The sequence below is a fragment of the Haliotis cracherodii genome, unplaced genomic scaffold (genome assembly GCF_022045235.1).
Source record: "Haliotis cracherodii isolate W230 unplaced genomic scaffold, xgHalCrac1.p SCAF_14, whole genome shotgun sequence".
Classification (NCBI taxonomy): domain Eukaryota; kingdom Metazoa; phylum Mollusca; class Gastropoda; order Lepetellida; family Haliotidae; genus Haliotis; species Haliotis cracherodii.
In genome coordinates, this window is record NW_027266269.1 from 16,480,373 (window position 1) to 16,500,657 (window position 20,285).

Genomic DNA, 20,285 nt, shown 5'->3' on the forward strand with positions numbered 1-20,285 from the left:
ATAGAAATGGGATTATTTACATTTTAGTGTGCTCATCGAGGACAAGGGAGACAACTTTCAAGAAAACATTCACAAAATGTGAAGTTGAGAAAATATATTCTATTTTTGGATTGATTTTGTTTGAGAGAGGTGGAACGCAGACCCAGAAATACATGAAGTGCACACCAGTCCACATGCTGCATGATCAGGTAAGTTTACAACCACTAATAATTTTAAGTACTAATATCAGCTGGCACTTCAACACAAGCAGGTGTCTTGTAAACTTGAATTCATACTTATAAATTCCACTTTAGTTGAAACATGAAAATAGTTGACTGTGTATGACACTAGACTATGGTTTTCACTTTGTGGAATAATTATTAACAATTAAAACGCGATAGCAATAGGATTATTTACATTTTAGTGTGCTCATCGAGGACAAGGGAGACAACTTTGAAGTAAACATTCACAAAATGTGAAGTTGAGAAAATATATTCTATTTTTGGTTTGATTTTGTTGGGGAGAGGTGGAACGCAGACCCAGACATACATGAAGTGCACACCAGTCCACATGCTGCATGATCAGGTAAGTTGACAACCACTGACTGACTGATATAGAAGATTTAACGTCCGCTTTCCGACTACAGCGTATTTCGCACACGGGCCTGGCCGGACCATTTAGTGTATTCCGAGAAGGGTGAAAGTGGTGTGTGCAACCCAAAAGGGGGCTTTTAGGGGTTGCTTATATTGATTTTTTGAAATTTTGAAATTTGGAATAAATGTAACAACCACTAATAATTTTAAGTACTAATATCAGCTGGCACTTCAACACAAGCAGGTGTCTTGTAAACTTGAATTCATACGTATAAATTCCACTTTAGTTGAAACATGAAAATAGTTGACTGTGTATGACACTAGACTATGGCCTTCACTTTGTGGAATAATTATTAACAATTAAAACGCGATAGAAATGGGATTATTTACATTTTAGTGTGCTCATCGAGTACAAGGGAGACAACTTTTGAAGAAAACATTCACAAAATGTGAAGTTGAGAAAATATATTCTATTTTTGGTTTGATTTTGTTGGGGAGAGGTGGAACGCAGACCCAGAAATACATGAAGTGCACACCAGTCCACATGCTGCATGATCAGGTAAGTTTACAACCACTAATAATTTTAAGTACTAATATCAGCTGGCACTTCAACACAAGCAGGTGTCTTGTAAAGTTTGAATTCATACGTATAAATTCCACTTTAGTTGAAACATGAAAATAGTTGACTGTGTATGACACTAGACTATGGTCTTCACTTTGTGGAATAATTATTAACAATTAAAACGCGATAGAAATGGGATTATTTACATTTTAGTGTGCTCATCGAGGACAAGGGAGACAACTTTTGAAGAAAACATTCACAAAATGTGAAGTTGAGAAAATATATTCTATTTTTGGTTTGATTTTGTTGGGGAGAGGTGGAATGCAGACCCAGACATACATGAAGTGCACACCAGTCCACATGCTGCATGATCAGGTAAGTTTACAACCACTAATAATTTTAAGTACTAATATCAGCTGGCACTTCAACACAAGCAGGTGTCTTGTAAACTTGAATTCATACGTATAAATTCCACTTTAGTTGAAACATGAAAATAGTTGACTGTGTATGAAACTAGACTATGGTTTTCACTTTGTGGAATAATTATTAACAATTAAAACGCGATAGAAATGGGATTATTTACATTTTAGTGTGCTCATCGAGGACAAGGGAGACAACTTTCAAGAAAACATTCACAAAATGTGAAGTTGAGAAAATATATTCTATTTTTGGTTTGATTTTGTTTGAGAGAGGTGGAACGCAGACCCAGAAATACATGAATTGCACACCAGTCCACACGATGCATGATCAGGTAAGTTTACAACCACTAATAATTTTAAGCACTAATATCAGCTGGCACTTCAACACAAGCAGGTGTCTTGTAAACTTGAATTCATACGTATAAATTCCACTTTAGTTGAAACATGAAAATAGTTGACTGTGTATGACACTAGACTATGACCTTCACTTTGTGGAATAATTATTAACAATTAAAACGCGATAGAAATGGGATTATTTACATTTTAGTGTGCTCATCGAGGACAAGGGAGACAACTTTCAAGAAAACATTCAATAAAATGTGAAGTTGAGAAAATATATTCTATTTTTGGTTTGATTTTGTTTGGGAGAGGTGGAACGCAGACCCAGATATACATGAAGTGCACACCAGTCCACATGCTGCATGATCAGGTAAGTTTACAACCACTAATAATTTTAAGTACTAATATCAGCTGGCACTTCAACACAAGCAGGTGTCTTGTAAACTTGAATTCATACGTATAAATTCCACTTTAGTTGAAACATGAAAATAGTTGACTGTGTATGACACTAGACTATGGTCTTCACTTTGTGGAATAATTATTAACAATTAAAACGCGATAGAAATAGGATTATTTACATTTTAGTGTGCTCATCGAGGACAAGGGAGACAACTTTCAAGTAAACATTCACAAAATGTGAAGTTGAGAAAATATATTCTATTTTTGGTTTGATTTTGTTGGGGAGAGGTGGAACGCAGACCCAGACATACATGAAGTGCACACCAGTCCACATGCTGCATGATCAGGTAAGTTGACAACCACTGACTGACTGATATAGAAGATTTAACGTCTGCTTTCCGACTACAGCGTATTTCGCACACGGGCCTGGCCGGACCATTTAGTGTATTCCGAGAAGGGTGAAAGTGGTGTGTGCAACCCAAAAGGGGGCTTTTAGGGGTTGCTTATATTGATTTTTTGAAATTTTGAAATTTGGAATAAATGTAACAACCACTAATAATTTTAAGTACTAATATCAGCTGGCACTTCAACACAAGCAGGTGTCTTGTAAACTTGAATTCATACGTATAAATTCCACTTTAGTTGAAACATGAAAATAGTTGACTGTGTATGACACTAGACTATGGTCTTCACTTTGTGGAATAATTATTAACAATTAAAACGCGATAGAAATGGGATTATTTACATTTTAGTGTGCTAATCGAGGACAAGGGAGACAACTTTCAAGTAAACATTCACAAAATGTGAAGTTGAGAAAATATATTCTATTTTTGGTTTGATTTTGTTGGGGAGAGGTGGAACGCAGACCCAGATATACATGAAGTGCACACCAGTCCACACGATGCATGATCAGGTAAGTTGACAACCACTAATAATTTTAAGTACTAATATCAGCTGGCACTTCAACACAAGCAGGTGTCTTGTAAACTTGAATTCATACGCATAAATTCCACTTTAGTTGAAACATGAAAATAGTTGACTGTGTATGACAATAGACTATGGTCTTCACTTTGTGGAATAATTATTAACAATTAAAACGCGATAGAAATGGGATTATTTACATTTTAGTGTGCTCATCGAGGACAAGGGAGACAACTTTCAAGAAAACATTCACAAAATGTGAAGTTGAGAAAATATATTCTATTTTTGGTTTGATTTTGTTGGGGAGAGGTGGAACGCAGACCCAGATATACATGAAGTGCACACCAGTCCACACGATGCATGATTAGGTAAGTTTACAACCACTAATAATTTTAAGTACTAATATCAGCTGGCACTTCAACACAAGCAGGTGTCTTGTAAACTTGAATTCATACGTATAAATTCCACTTTAGTTGAAACATGAAAATAGTTGACTGTGTATGACACTAGACTATCGCCTTCACTTTGTGGAATAATTATTAACAATTAAAACGCGATAGAAATGGGATTATTTACATTTTAGTGTGCTCATCGAGGACAAGGGAGACAACTTTTGAAGAAAACATTCACAAAATGTGAAGTTGAGAAAATATATTCTATTTTTGGTTTGATTTTGTTGGGGAGAGGTGGAATGCAGACCCAGACATACATGAAGTGCACAACAGTCCACATGCTGCATGATCAGGTAAGTTTACAACCACTAATAATTTTAAGTACTAATATCAGCTGGCACTTCAACACAAGCAGGTGTCTTGTAAACTTGAATTCATACGTAAAAATTCCACTTTAGTTGAAACATGAAAATAGTTGACTGTGTATAACAATAGACTATGACCTTCACTTTGTGGAATAATTATTAACAATTAAAACGCGATAGAAATGGGATTATTTACATTTTAGTGTGCTCATCGAGGACAAGGGAGACAACTTTCAAGTAAACATTCACAAAATGTGAAGTTGAGAAAATATATTCTATTTTTGTTTTGATTTTGTTGGGGAGAGGTGGAACGCAGACCAAGAAATACATGAAGTGCACACCAGTCCACATGCTGCATGATCAGGTAAGTTTACAACCACTAATAATTTTAAGTACTAATATCTGCTGGCACTTCAACACAAGCAGGTGTCTTGTAAACTTGAATTCATACGTATAAATTCCACTTTAGTTGAAACATGAAAATAGTTGACTGTGTATGACACTAGACTATGACCTTCACTTTGTGGAATAATTATTAACAATTAAAACGCGATAGAAATGGGATTATTTACATTTTAGTGTGCTCATCGAGGACAAGGGAGACAACTTTCAAGAAAATATTCACAAAATGTGAAGTTAAGAAAATATATTCTATTTTTGGTTTGATTTTGTTTGAGAGAGGTGGAACGCAGACCCAGATATACATGAAGTGCACACCAGTCCACATGCTGCATGATCAGGTAAGTTTACAACCACTAATAATTTTAAGTACTAATATCAGCTGGCACTTCAACACAAGCAGGTGTCTTGTAAACTTGAATTCATACGTATAAATTCCACTTTAGTTGAAACATGAAAATAGTTGACTGTGTATGACACTAGACTATGGTCTTCACTTTGTGGAATAATTATTAACAATTAAAACGCGATAGAAACGGGATTATTTACATTTTAGTGTGCTCATCGAGGACAAGGGAGACAACTTTCAAGAAAACATTCACAAAATGTGAAGTTGAGAAAACATATTCTATTTTTGGTATGATTTTGTTGGGGAGAGGTGGAATGCAGACCCAGATATACATGAAGTGCACACCAGTCCACATGCTGCATGATCAGGTAAGTTTACAACCACTAATAATTTTAAGTACTAATATCAGCTGGCACTTCAACACAAGCAGGTGTCTTGTAAACTTGAATTCATACGTATAAATTCCACTTTAGTTGAAACATGAAAATAGTTGACTGTGTATGAAACTAGACTATGGTTTTCACTTTGTGGAATAATTATTAACAATTAAAACGCGATAGAAATGGGATTATTTACATTTTAGTGTGCTCATCGAGGACAAGGGAGACAACTTTCAAGAAAACATTCACAAAATGTGAAGTTGAGAAAATATATTCTATTTTTGGTTTGATTTTGTTTGAGAGAGGTGGAACGCAGACCCAGAAATACATGAAGTGCACACCAGTCCACATGCTGCATGATCAGGTAAGTTTACAACCACTAATAATTTTAAGTACTAATATCAGCTGGCACTTCAACACAAGCAGGTGTCTTGTAAACTTGAATTCATACGTATAAATTCCACTTTAGTTGAAACATGAAAATAGTTGACTGTGTATGAAACTAGACTATGGTTTTCACTTTGTGGAATAATTATTAACAATTAAAACGCGATAGAAATGGGATTATTTACATTTTAGTGTGCTCATCGAGGACAAGGGAGACAACTTTTGAAGAAAACGTTCACAAAATGTGAAGTTGAGAAAATATATTCTATTTTTGGATTGATTTTGTTGAGGAGAGGTGGAACGCAGACCCAGATATACATGAAGTGCACACCAGTCCACACGATGCATGATCAGGTAAGTTTACAACCACTAATAATTTTAAGTACTAATATCAGCTGGCACTTCAACACAAGCAGGTGTCTTGTAAACTTGAATTCATACGTATAAATTCCACTTTAGTTGAAACATGAAAATAGTTGACTGTGTATGACACTAGACTATGACCTTCACTTTGTGGAATAATTATTAACAATTAAAACGCGATAGAAATGGGATTATTTACATTTTAGTGTGCTCATCGAGGACAAGGGAGACAACTTTCAAGAAAACATTCAATAAAATGTGAAGTTGAGAAAATATATTCTATTTTTGGTTTGATTTTGTTTGGGAGAGGTGGAACGCAGACCCAGATATACATGAAGTGCACACCAGTCCACATGCTGCATGATCAGGTAAGTTTACAACCACTAATAATTATAAGTACTAATATCAGCTGGCACTTCAACACAAGCAGGTGTCTTGTAAACTTGAATTCATACGTATAAATTCCACTTTAGTTGAAACATGAAAATAGTTGACTGTGTATGACACTAGACTATGGTCTTCACTTTGTGGAATAATTATTAACAATTAAAACGCGATAGAAATAGGATTATTTACATTTTAGTGTGCTCATCGAGGACAAGGGAGACAACTTTCAAGTAAACATTCACAAAATGTGAAGTTGAGAAAATATATTCTATTTTTGGTTTGATTTTGTTGGGGAGAGGTGGAACGCAGACCCAGACATACATGAAGTGCACACCAGTCCACATGCTGCATGATCAGGTAAGTTGACAACCACTGACTGACTGATATAGAAGATTTAACGTCTGCTTTCCGACTACAGCGTATTTCGCACACGGGCCTGGCCGGACCATTTAGTGTATTCCGAGAAGGGTGAAAGTGGTGTGTGCAACCCAAAAGGGGGCTTTTAGGGGTTGCTTATATTGATTTTTTGAAATTTTGAAATTTGGAATAAATGTAACAACCACTAATAATTTTAAGTACTAATATCAGCTGGCACTTCAACACAAGCAGGTGTCTTGTAAACTTGAATTCATACGTATAAATTCCACTTTAGTTGAAACATGAAAATAGTTGACTGTGTATGACACTAGACTATGGTCTTCACTTTGTGGAATAATTATTAACAATTAAAACGCGATAGAAATGGGATTATTTACATTTTAGTGTGCTCATCGAGGACAAGTGAGACAACTTTCAAGTAAACATTCACAAAATGTGAAGTTGAGAAAATATATTCTATTTTTGGTTTGATTTTGTTTGAGAGAGGTGGAACGCAGACCCAGATATACATGAAGTCCACACCAGTCCACACGATGCATGATCAGGTAAGTTTACAACCACTAATAATTTTAAGTACTAATATCAGCTGGCACTTCAACACAAGCAGGTGTCTTGTAAACTTGAATTCATACGTATAAATTCCACTTTAGTTGAAACATGAAAATAGTTGACTGTGTATGACACTAGACTATGACCTTCACTAGGGTGTCTATGTGACACCTGATATGATCTGCTGATATCATGACAGTTACATGACAAAAAAAGTTTTTCAATGTTTTCTAATCCTTCAATTTCTTGTCTTCGTAGGTGGTCACCATAGTCTTGATCCGGAGGTAAAGTTGCACGTGGGTCCGTAAACCACCCCGTTGAGATCCCTGTTCCCAATATAAATCACTGCCTTGGAATCTGTGATACCCGACCGGTTAGGACGAATACCTGGCCATTGACCTGCAACTGTGGATTGACAAGCCACAGATCCAATCGTGAACGTTGTTTCCGTGTTTCTGTCACGGCCCCATGAACTGATGGATCAGTCTACCGGTAATTCTGTTGCCACAACAGGCATCAAGCTTCTCAACACCTGGGATAAGCAGAACAGATCTAGTTGAACCGACACATGGCCACTTGTCTGCCTGTCAGACATATCCGAGCTCTTCAGCAGGCAACCTCATAGAGTAACCGATCCCTTTGTTTTGTAAGCCTAAAGTTTGCTTAGCTTGTGTAATATTGTATAATATGAATATTTGTATAAAGTGATGTATATGTAGATCAATGCTGTACCTCTAATGCTGCGGAGATCGGCCTGGGTGTAATAAAGTTCAGTTCAGTTCAGTAATGATTGCTTGCTCAACTCGGTCATCTATTAGCAATATCCTGCTTATTAAAATTCTCCAACATTAAAGATAACAATTTTTGAAAATTCAATGAAATCTGGCTGTTTTTCTACATTAAGTTTTTTAAGTTTGGTCTTTGCTGATTTGCCTTGAGAGATAAATAAGAGGTCCGACTTCATTGTTTCCGCTTGTCCACTTTAACGTTATTTCAATGCGTAAATAATTATTTGAAATCTCTGAAAAGTTTTGCAGTTGGTGCATTTAGTTTGAGCTAGACAAGACATGCATGACACCTTAAACAGTCACCAAAACAAGAAAAACAAGAAAAATAATAATAATAATATCATTAAGTAGGAACTGGTATCAAGATATAATAGAGAAACATGTCTAATAGATCACCAAAATACTAGTAAATACTTTATGAATTTGAAAATTGTGTTATCTAGATGCACCTATAAGCATGTCATGCTTGCAGTCAACAAGAAGAGGGATTTAGACATGCCCTGTGGGCGGGATTTCCCGAGAGATAACTCAAGGGAGGAATTACCTGTCTGTTCCTTATCTTTCCATGGATCTTCTTAAAGAGAATCTCTTGTAATCTAACAACAGTTGCATGGATTGTTGGTCATGCTACCTACAAATCACAGTTTGCCAGGCATTACATACAGATTTCCTTCATGTTGCTGGAACCTTGCTGCCTGCAGTGACAAATACTTACCGAATGTCACCCCGATAGTGTTTTATTCAATCCATCTCAAAACTACATTAATAACATTGGTGCAAGAAATTTGTGCAACTTATGTGAACTGCACCCAAGAATTAGTGAGTAATCTGAGGACACACATGCCACTGTGTACGATAACAACAGGACATGTAGTAAAAGTTTTGTAAAGCTTTTAATGCGGAAGCTCATGGTATGCTCCACTAACATTGAAAAAATGCTGTAGACAAATACATAAATTGCTAAAATATCTAAAGTATAATGTATAACAAAATGTGTATAACTAGGCGACCTGCCCACCTGTAAGCTTGGGCTTCACAAACAAACTAAATACTCAACTAACAAAGCCACCGATCTCACCTAGCTTGATATGCTTTGTACAAAAACAAATAGATAACAATACATAATACCATGGACCCTAATACAGCCAGTAAGGCTCAGAAAACAACAAATGAATAACTAAGTACTGGATGTGGAACACATGTTGGCACCTGCCTCACCATCTCCATACACTTGCATCAAGCACTGAACACTTGGACTCTCCACTACACTGAAAAACAATCCAACAAAAGGTAAAATAGATTCAATAGATCGTCAGGCTTTTTATATTCCATGTCGGATCTTCAATTCTAAACTGCTTGTGATCTGAGCAACTTGGGAAAAATGCGTGCTTATGTCACATTATAGACCTCAAATTTCCAAGTGTGTCAGTGCCTGATGTTGATTGTATCCAGGCGCCTGGTGGCTTGTGGTAGTGGAGACAGGATGGCATGTTGGGACAGCTATATGCAACTTGTTTACATTAATAAGCAATTTGAAATCAGGGAACATTTCATGAATAAGAAATACCATAACCAGTTTCATTAGAGGAAACAATATTTTTTTTCAATCTTTAAATTAGTTAAGCATGCTATGGAGATGTTTGAATGAATCCTGCCTATGCGCTGACATGCCCAACATGCCACTGACTCATGGGAATACTTGCAAGACAATACTATCAGTCACCGATGTGCACTAAAACAGTCATATGTGGAACATATTTCAATTTTGACAATAGCTCGTGCACAATTATTATCACTGAAATATTACAATTGGACAAAACATGATTTTGATTCAGATCTATAAAGAAGACAACAATATTGGTAGCACTGGAAGGCGTAACTAGGGTTGAACCCTTAACATGTGTGGGCAAAATGCCGAGAGACAACAGTAGTGTGCAATTGTTGCACTCAAAGCCTGTCAAAATATAGGTTGCATCTGTAACAAGAACTTGTCTACTCACAAGCTGCAGGGTTAGACCCTTAAACATAAGGACTACCACTGAAACTACACGTCTGAGACAGACTGACTGGTTTATGTTACTCCACTCCCTGGACTGATTGTCCCAGTAGCAGCAGTCCTGGGAAATACTTCACAGTCCAAAAGTCCCAGAGCAGAACAAAATACCTACAACCTCTACATATATGTGGCATGCAGACTAGGTCTGCACGCAAACAAGTCATTGAAACTAACACGTGTACAAAAGTAGAATTTATCAACTAAAGGCACAACTTTAAATACAAAATTCACAAATATGATATAGACCTACAAGCCCTATATAAAGACCCTCCCCTACTATGATATATAATGTAGAATAATAAATGGCATGATAATGTAGCACCAACATATTGTAATACACAGATGAACAGTTTGCAAAATGCATCAAGACAAAAGCAGCAATACGAACATGTAAAAGTTGACTGTAGAAAAACATGAGTACAGCTCAACCACTGATCCCCCAAACACCATGGCAACTAATTCACCTTATAGCAACATGGAAAGATTTCAAACCACTTGTTCATTACTAAAAAATACTCTTTGGCAACCCCATTGAAACTACCAATAACACAGTGCTGTATCATGTTTGGACAAAAAAGGGATTCAGAGATCTCATGTCCTGAATAAGGAAGAAGGATATGCACTTGATATGGATGTATTATCAGCAAAATAGACATGCTCTGCTTATATAGATTTTTTAAGACAGTTTCTTGAAATTCATACTTTTAACTTTCCAACCACCATACTCATCTGTAAAATTTACAGTTTCAACTTCAATGTGTGTTACAGTTAGAAAAGAAACAGATGGACTTACTTGCAAAGCCGTCTGTTTAGCAGTATTAGGTGCATTCTCAGTTTAATACATCAAATTAATGAATTTGAGGTCAAATCTTCCAATGTTACTATAGAAAGTCAATGAACAATTCAAAGCAAATACTGCCTGACTGCCGAATAATATTGAAGATGGAACTATTTCCAAAAGGAACCCCACCAGCAACTCATCTTGCATGCAACACTGATTTAAATACTCAAGTCCATACTTCACTTATATTACCTTCAGCTTTCACATCCACTGTCTAGTTTTCACATCAAACCTACCCTGGACTCCCTATCTTATAAGCCGGAAGTAAAACACTGTTGAACCAGATACTTCAAGTGTTAGTTACATTCCATGAATGATGAATCTCTTTCACTCCATTTGTCCGTCAACATCAACCTGCACAGAACATCGTCGATCAACATTGACCTGCACAGAACATCGAAGATTAACAGTGACCTGCACAGAACATCGTAGATCAACAGTGAGCTGCACAGAATTCAATCAACAGTGACCTGCACAGAACATCGCAGATTAACAGTGACCTGCACAGAACATCGTAGATCAACAGTGAGCTGCACAGAATTCAATCAACAGTGACCTGCACAGGATATGGTAGATCAACAGTGATCTGCACAGAATTCAATCAATAGTGACCTGCACAGAATATCGTAGATCAACAGTGACCTGCACAGGACATCGTAGATCAACAGTGAGCTGCACAGAATTCAATCAACAGTGACCTGCATAGGACATCGTAGATCAACAGTGAGCTGCACAGAATTCAATCAACAGTGACCTGCACAGGACATCATAGATCAACAGTGACCTGCACAGAACATCGTAGATCAACAGTCAGCTGCACAGAATTCAATCAACAGTGACCTGCACAGGACATCGTAGATCAACAGTGAGCTGCACAGAATTCAATCAACAGTGACCTGCACAGGATATGGTAGATCAACAGTGACCTGCACAGAACATCGTAGATCAACAGTGAGCTGCACAGAATTCAATCAACAGTGACCTGCACATCATTTCTTTCTCGGACATGAAGAGCACAGAAAATCTCATAACACATCAGTAGTAACAGTATGCTGTAAATAAATGTCAGGGTATTTCTACATTTTCAAGAAAGCCAAGCATGGATTTGTTAAGAAATCCAACACAAGCACTGGCAATATTGCTCCCTATTAATTTTTCCCATCCCCCATCACTTATACTGAAACATGGAATGGCCTTGCGCTTGCATAGTATTATCAGTGCACATCTCAACCTCCTTAAGGGATACATCTCACAAACTTGTCACATATTCTTCCCACTGAAAAGCGGTCCAAATTAGTCATCAATTCTACAGAGTTAAGAAGTACTGTCATAGTTACAACTTTGTCAAATGTATTTGTTCGTGGGTTACAAAAGGACATGCAGTGTGTTAAAAGATTAATTTTTCTACCTGCTCAGACATGCCTACCTGCCTGACACCAAAATATCAGTTTTCATCATTTGAAATATGACACATTTAGACCCATCATACACCTAAAACCTAACTGACTTTTAATCATGCAAAATATTTACATAAACCAATTGTCAATAAGGAAAAAGATTTGGTCCAACTACAACACAAAAATTATATACGGGCATATGGAAACCTTTTCCTGAAGAACATTGCTAGTTCACATATCATTGTTGAAAGTTGTATGCTCCAAACATGACCTCAGGAGTAGGTGTGCAGGTCTGAAGGCCATTTCCAAGAATTGTAAGAATTTACACAATAATACAGACCACATTGTCCCCATTTTCAAACTTGTACTTCATTTAACTGAAAAAAGCAACCTTGTTATACCAATTTTCTTTGTATTTCTCTGTGCATATAGAGACTTCCAAAGAAAAACGTCTTATACAGAGCCTAAAAATGAAACAAATAAAGATGTTAATATCCAAAGGAATACTGTCTTTGTATGCAATATCAGAAGTCAATAAAACACCACTGTTCCTCTGAAAGATTCACTGCTGCTTGGTTTACAACCAATGAATTCATGTCCCAATGTAACATGCCAAAATGGTTAAAGAGGAAAACATGCTAAAATAATCTGCAAATCGGTATTATCTACTTGGTATATTCTTTAACATGGAATTTTTTTCATTGAACAACAATGTTGAAAACAGTCTAACATACTGAACAGATATTCTTGTAATCTGGAATGTATGAACTTATTCTGTTTGGATCCAATAACTTGATAACAGAGTATTTTTCTACACTGAGAAATATTCAAGACATACATCTTCAGTCTGGGAAACATATTCACTGTCAGCTCATAGTACTTATTTACCCTGAATACAAATGCTCCACACCCACATGAAGTACACATGAACACATATGCTCAAAGCTGAAAACATTTGGATGCCTGTTTGGCCACTACACACATTATGTGTGAAGCTAATTTCATCCTGATTACATTCACTCATGGCTTATTGACTCAGTGGTACAAGTAGCTTACAACAGTCATATCACCACTAGGAGGAGGGATGGGAAACAGACAACACCACAGTGTAAGAGGTGAGGGTAGGTCTCTGCTGGAGATACTGCTGCAGATTTCTCCTTTCAATATGCACATTGCGTTGGGTAATTTGGGTACCCTGGTACATATGATATATCTGGCAAAGAATATCTTTGGTAATGTGCACCACCACACTACATAAAGCTGTATGGTAACATTGGTGTATCCCACCTCAGCCTGCATGTCATATCAAGTTAAGTCTTGAAGCATGCACTGTTAGTAGTGGTGACCGAAGGCTAGGAGGAACTTCATGACTCAACATGGGCACATAAACAATGTGGATCACTGAGTGGACACGGGCCGGACTGCATAGTCCAGGGAAGGATGCTGTGGCCAGTGTTGGACTCGGAGCAGTTGCCTGTACTGTGGAGTGGACAGGATGTGCAGGACAGTAGGAAGAAGCATTGCTGTGTGGGTTTGTGTGGAGTAAGGTGAAGTGTGGAGTAAGGTGTAGTGTGGAGCTAGGTGTAGTGTTGTTTTGTGGGTCTGTGTTGAGTAAGGTGTAGTGGTTTTGTGTGGGTTTGTGTGGAGTAAGGTGTAGTGGTTTTGTGTGGGTTTGTTTGGAGTAAGGTGTAGTGTGGAGTAAGGTGTAGTGTGGAGCTAGTGTTGTTTTGTGGGTTTGCGTTGAGTAAGGTGTAGTGGTTTTTGTGTGGGTTTGTGTGGAGTATGGTGAAGTGTGGAGTAAGGTGTAGTGGTTTTGTGTGGGTTTGTGTGGAATAAGGTGTAGTGTGGAGCTAGGTGTAGTGTTGTTGTGTGGGTTTGTGTGGAGTAAGGTGTAGTGGTTTTGTGTGGGTTTGTGTGGAGTATGGTGAAGTGTGGAGTAAGGTGTAGTGGTTTTGTGTGGGTTTGTTAGGAGTAAGGTGAAGTGTGGAGTAAGGTGTAGTGGTTTTTGTGTGGGTTTGTGTGGAGTATGGTGAAGTGTGGAGTAAGGTGTAGTGGTTTTGTGTGGGTTTGTTAGGAGTAAGGTAGGTGTGGAGTAAGGTGTAGTGTTGTTGTGTGGGTTTGTGTGGAATAAGGTGTAGTGTGGAGCTAGGTGTAGTGTTGTTGTGTGGGTTTGTGTGGAGTAAGGTGTAGTGTGGAGCTAGGTGTAGTGTTGTTGTGTGGGTTTGTGTTGAGTAAGGTGTAGTGGTTTTGTGTGGGTTTGTGTGGAGTAAGGTGAAGTGTGGAGTAAGGTGTAGTGTTGTTGTGTGGGTTTGTGTGGAGTAAGGTGAAATGTTGCGTGGGTTTGTGTGGAGTAAGGTGTATAGTATGAGATTTGGGAAGAATAGGATGTATTGTTTCTGTGAAGTAAATGTGATATTGTTGAGAGTGTTTAGGTGGAGTAAACAACAGTAATGTATATGATCTCATGGGGTAGTGTGCTGAGATGTGTCACATCTTCTGGGCTGGTGTGCATTGATATGTAACGTGTCATGGAATTGCATCTTCAATGTGAACTTGCATATGGGGTTAAGACTGGCTGCCTTTGGCAGGTATGAAGACAGAAGACAGAGCATGTAAGCACTGGGCGCATAGGCTGAGACAGGTTACAACAGCAAATGGGGTACAGTATTCAAGCTACAAATAGGCTGAGGCTAGGTCCACCCAAGAGGTGCAGAATTGCAAAGCTGCATAGGTCATGGGGAAGTATGACACCACAGACAGCAGCTGTTACACAAGACAACACATCTAGCTAGCAGTAGCAGTCTTTACACGAACCAACAAGGGAAACTACTACTAAGTAGTCAGCTAATTGGTGTAACCATTTACTTAAAATAAAGACATTATATGTTACACAAATAATATAACTATGAGACAAATGTAATTGTTGATCCAGCACCACAGATAAAATAGTGAAAAAGTAGGCATTGTTTAGTATTGCTGTAGCTTGAAGCTTCATCTGCATGGCTTGGAGAAGAATGACAGGAGTCATGAAAAGGCATTATACAAGACTGGCCATATAATATATTGCTTTTAATAAAAAATCATGATGGACTTAGCTTGTTGCATGATGATCTTTTTAATCACAATGAAAGGCTGGCACACTGTTCAGAGTCACCCGCCACTAATTAGAGGAGCGGCCACCAGGCTCACCTGACCTGGCATCAACTGAAGTGGACGGACAGAGACACAAGGTCACTCAATGACCTTTCAATGTACAGACAGCAAGAAAAGTGGCTCTAAGTTGGTTTTACGCTCCAAGTTACTTTAGAAAACCCTCCAACTGAAAATACTGTTGGCTTATCTTGTATTGATATACTTAGAGACATGATATAAAATGAGAAAATGACTTGCATATGATAAACGTTTTCAAAAGGACATATTTTCTGTCAGTTGAATGCATTTCCTCCATAGTATGAAGCTGGCCATGAAGTAAGATGTTGCCTTCACCCGCAGCTATACAGCTATGCAGAGATTAACAACCAAGTATGATTTAAAATTAGGCAGAAACTTTCATTCAATACATGTGCCATTAGAGTACTGCATGCATCATAGTGATGCGAGTACTACCGTAAGGTAGTTTTAAGATTAGTGGTGTATCAACTGCCAGTAGTCAGTACGGGGTGAGGTGGTGGCCCTTCTGCTGTGGTTTATAGTGACACACACTGCTGGATGGTGACCCTGACCAGTGCAGACCTTCTCACACAACAACTTCACTGTATATTGCTAGAACACCACTACACATAATTGCTTTAAGCATGTGTACACTAATACGTGTAAGGTGTGTAGCTGGCCTGTGTTTGCTGCTTGGCAGAGAGAACACTGGGAAAGGAGGAGGAGGAGGAGGAGGAGGAAGCCTCCTGCTGCAGGTGCTGCCGACGTTCATCCTTCCATGTTACACATTCACAGTCAGTGACCAACACTGCCACGTCCAATACTCATTCAGACATGCACAACACACCTGCCTGCTGGCCAGGAGTCAGATGCAGGAGAGTCCAACAACTGAGTCTGTACAGAGGAGCCTGGCTCTAGCCATGTACTCCTGAACAGCTAGGTGCTGTTCTGTATCATATCATTTATGCGGCAACATCAACAACATTGGTGCCAGCAGCAGCAGCAGCAGGGGCATCACAATCACATTCAAGAATTTTGATTCTGGACAATCAGAGTAATCACATGTATCTATTGCATGATAATATAATCAAAAGCAGGCAGATTACAAAACATACCTACATGTACATGGTATCTGCTAAATACATCCATAAAATATATAATATATTCTTGACACACAATGCCCAAATAAATGGGGCAATAACATAAATTGTTACTAAACCCATAATATCATATAGGAAAATTAAATGTAACTTTGATTATATATATAAAAATTCACCTTTGAGGTGACTGACTGACGAAAGAATGACAAACAATATTGATCATTGCCCAAATATTTTGTAAAGTGTCAGATCTATTGGTCGGCACTCGGCCCTCACACTGGCAAGCATGCATATCTATACATGTACAATGTATATGAAAATATCAAACTATCACTCAGTCTTCTGACTTGGTCCAAACACTTTGACTTTCAGGAACATAACTGTATTAAATGTAAGTAGGTAACTAGTCCTCTGTTTTACTGACATGGACAACTGGAATTTGTGCGAGGGAAATAGTAAGTACACTCAGTATAAAGCTTTTCTTTTAATCTTTGGCATATAACAATTTTTGACATTTGAATCTGTTGCAATGTGTAATGGCAGCCCCACTACATGATGTGTGTTGAGTGTGTTTTCCCACACCTAATCTGTGGTCACTATATACATAAGTAGGGTTCTGAAGCAGGCAGCCCCCAGGCAGCAGGTGCACCTGCAACAGCCCCTGTGAAGGAATTGCCTCACTAGCTATACATGAATACACCACAACACAATCACATCAAGGTCTAAGTAGTCAACACTTTCATCAAACTCAGGAGACTAATAAAGAATATTGAAGAAACTATTTCCTGGACAATGTACCTGTGACGGTAAGAAATATATATATATTTATATATAAGTGTACAATACTGTACATACAGCCAGCAGCCTTAGAGGAGTAATATCATTATATAGGCCAGGAACACAAACAATGACAAAACGGGGTCTGTAATAAACATCTCACAGCATTTGTAGCCCTTTTGTAATGACAGCAAAATTAACCATAAACAATTATGGAAATTCCAGAAATTAATGTTAAGTCTGAAGGTATCCCTAAAATGACTTCCTAATGCTGTTACTTCTAGAACTGATATATTCCGCCTATTCTGATCAACTGCACTGCACAACTGCCTTTGGTCCACGCACAAATTGAACAATATCATGATGATTTATTTTCTTCCCAACAGGCATGTAAAACTTGGTGTCATGATTTAAACCAAAAGACAATGATTCTAGAGCACAGTTTCTAATGAATACTCAGGTCTCTGCTGACTTAACAAATACAGTGAGAATTTCAAAGAACACGTAGCAGAACCCAATGGTACCAAACACCTACTTTCCAACTTTAATTTCTAAATGCAAAATATAAATTTGTTGACAAAATGTAAGAAGATGGTGACATTGATGAGATTGCCAATGTTGGTGTGTGACTAGAAGGAACAATGAGTACATTCTGAGTGACTGCAACACACTACATCTGTACTGGCAGGCTGAACTAGGAGTGAATTGGCTGTGAGGAGTCAGGCTTGCTGGCATGACAACACGGTACACCAGTTTACCTGACCTATCTTACACATTGCACATGAACATGCAATAGAAAAAGGCTGAATGTCACAATGAGTCATTTACACCTAGTATTCTTGCTATGTGCCAGTGAATCTGATTCTGAAGTTTTATATTAAAAATTTGTATGATTTTTGCTCTCTATAGACATTCAAAAGAAGACACAAAACCTTAATCAAAATGTGAAATGCTTGATACAGATAACAGACAAGAGTGATGTCACATAAAGTCCTGTCCAGGAATTGACCAGGACAAGGGATGAGGTGCAGATATGTCAATGAGTATTATGAAACATTATGAATGCAACTTAATATATAATGCTCTCATTTATGCTAAAATTTATCAATGTTGAAATGTTGAAATTATAACCAAATGCACTTAATTTTTTATGTTCAAATATTTAAACAAATAATAAATACTTCATGCTTGGTCCTGTTTCTACATGAATATATATAGATTTATATATTTATCTACACTGACTTGCGGTTGTAAAACACAATACCCTGCACACTGAAAATTACAGTACGGTTGTATTCACAGATTTCCAATAAAAATACATTTCTTGCTGAAGATTTGGAGAATCATACTTCGTGAATACAAACAATAAATGTTTACACAAATGTAACATGAAAACATGATAAAAGCACTTCAAAATTGTATAAATAAAGCTTTCATGGCCAATGGAATAATAATATTGTTTTGGCTATGGCATCTTTTAGAGTCTGTCGAACAGACAATAAAACAATTTGTCTATCAGTACAAAAAGTGAAGATCATTGTCATGATTGAGTGAAATACCAATAATCTTATTTGCAATCTGTGGTCCAAGTTTAGAATAACAAAACCTTAATATATCAAACTGTTGGATGAACATAAGCATGGTGATGTGTTGTCCACCACCTTACATAGTTGGAAATAAACTAGCAGTCAAAAATATTTATAATATCTTTCATGTTACTGTGATGCTGTGCCTCTGTTTACTTGATGTGACTTGTCAGGTGGCAGTTGAAGTCGATGCGGTCTTTACATGAGAGTTTGCAGATGACACATTTGAAGGGGTCAGAGTCATGAGAGTGGAAGCCATTGTGGAGAAGGTAGAGGGTGCAGTCATCGAAAATGATGTGGCAGTGTTCACACTTGTAGACCTTACCTTTCCACAGGAGATAAGACACCAGAGCCACATCCTCTGCATCGTTTGGCTCTGCAGGCAGCTTCATCCCATTGGTGTGTATGTTGGTGGGAAGGCAGGAAGTGGACTGAGGCATCTCCTGCTCGCTGCTGGCGCTGCTGCTGTAGCGTCGCATGGGGTGACGCTGTTTACGCCCGCTAGAGGATGATGGCATCATGCGTGTGTTGAGATTCTGCCTCTCGATGGCCAATGGCTGGGCATCGTCAGTTCCTCCATTTTCCACCCCATCTGGTGTCTGGGAGCCACTGTCACTGGACTCACTCAGTCCGCCTGCATTCTGAGAAGTGTCAGCGTCTTGATCCATCTTGCTGTTGGCATCTGCTTGGGCATCAAGAGTGGAAATTGGGGGCGAGTTATGGGACTCAGTGCTGTATTTGCGAGTCTGGCCATGGCTGGTGGTGCTTACCACTTCATTATTTTCTGTGGTGCCAGTAGGTGTAGACACGGGTGATGTCTGCTCAGGAAGCTTAAGTTGTGTTGCCAAGCTCATACTGGGAAAGTACTGGGGCCGTAGAAGACCCATCTCAGGCTGGTCTGGGAGGCATGTGACAGGTGAAGATGTGTACATGCTGAGTGGAGCAGAGAAACTGGGAGAAAAGGATGTTCCTACTGGCGATCGAAATGGCATGATTGAGGAGAAGGGAGGCAGTTGACCCTGGAACAAATAAATTGAAGAGGTTAAACAGCAGACATGGAGCTGGATTTATACTCTTTTAACCATGGGCATGCCTAAAGTTCACACTGATTTAATTAATCTGGTTTGATAACAACAGTACCTTGTGACAATGTTTACCAAGTGAAACCACAATTAAATGTGGGTACACAAAAATGGAAAATGGTATGATCAATCTCAATGAAAAGAAGGGGCAAACCTTCAAAATTACAACTGCTTCTATCTAGCCTTGGTGAAACAACATCTAAGGAAACAGTTCAGCAAAGGAGCAAATATATTATTGTAGATGGCACTGTTTAATTCCAAAGGGCATGCCTAAACTGTTTTAATGAGTGCCTTGCGGCATACTTTAAACAAAAATACATTTCTATCCCTTGCTACCAAACACCCTC

The 20,285-nt window shown here is 38.1% G+C and overlaps 1 protein-coding gene across 1 annotated transcript in view; it reads right to left on the reverse strand.

The window, feature by feature from the left end:
• Nucleotides 1-8,823: 8,823 nt before the first annotated feature.
• LOC139461029 (uncharacterized) overlaps nt 8,824-20,285 on the reverse strand; it is a 42,173-nt gene continuing 30,711 nt past the window's right edge. The window contains exon 3 of the mRNA XM_071242518.1: nt 8,824-19,875. Within this exon, the coding sequence (XP_071098619.1) occupies nt 19,009-19,875 (867 nt within the window). The 3' untranslated portion in view covers nt 8,824-19,008. The remainder of the gene's footprint in view (nt 19,876-20,285) is intronic.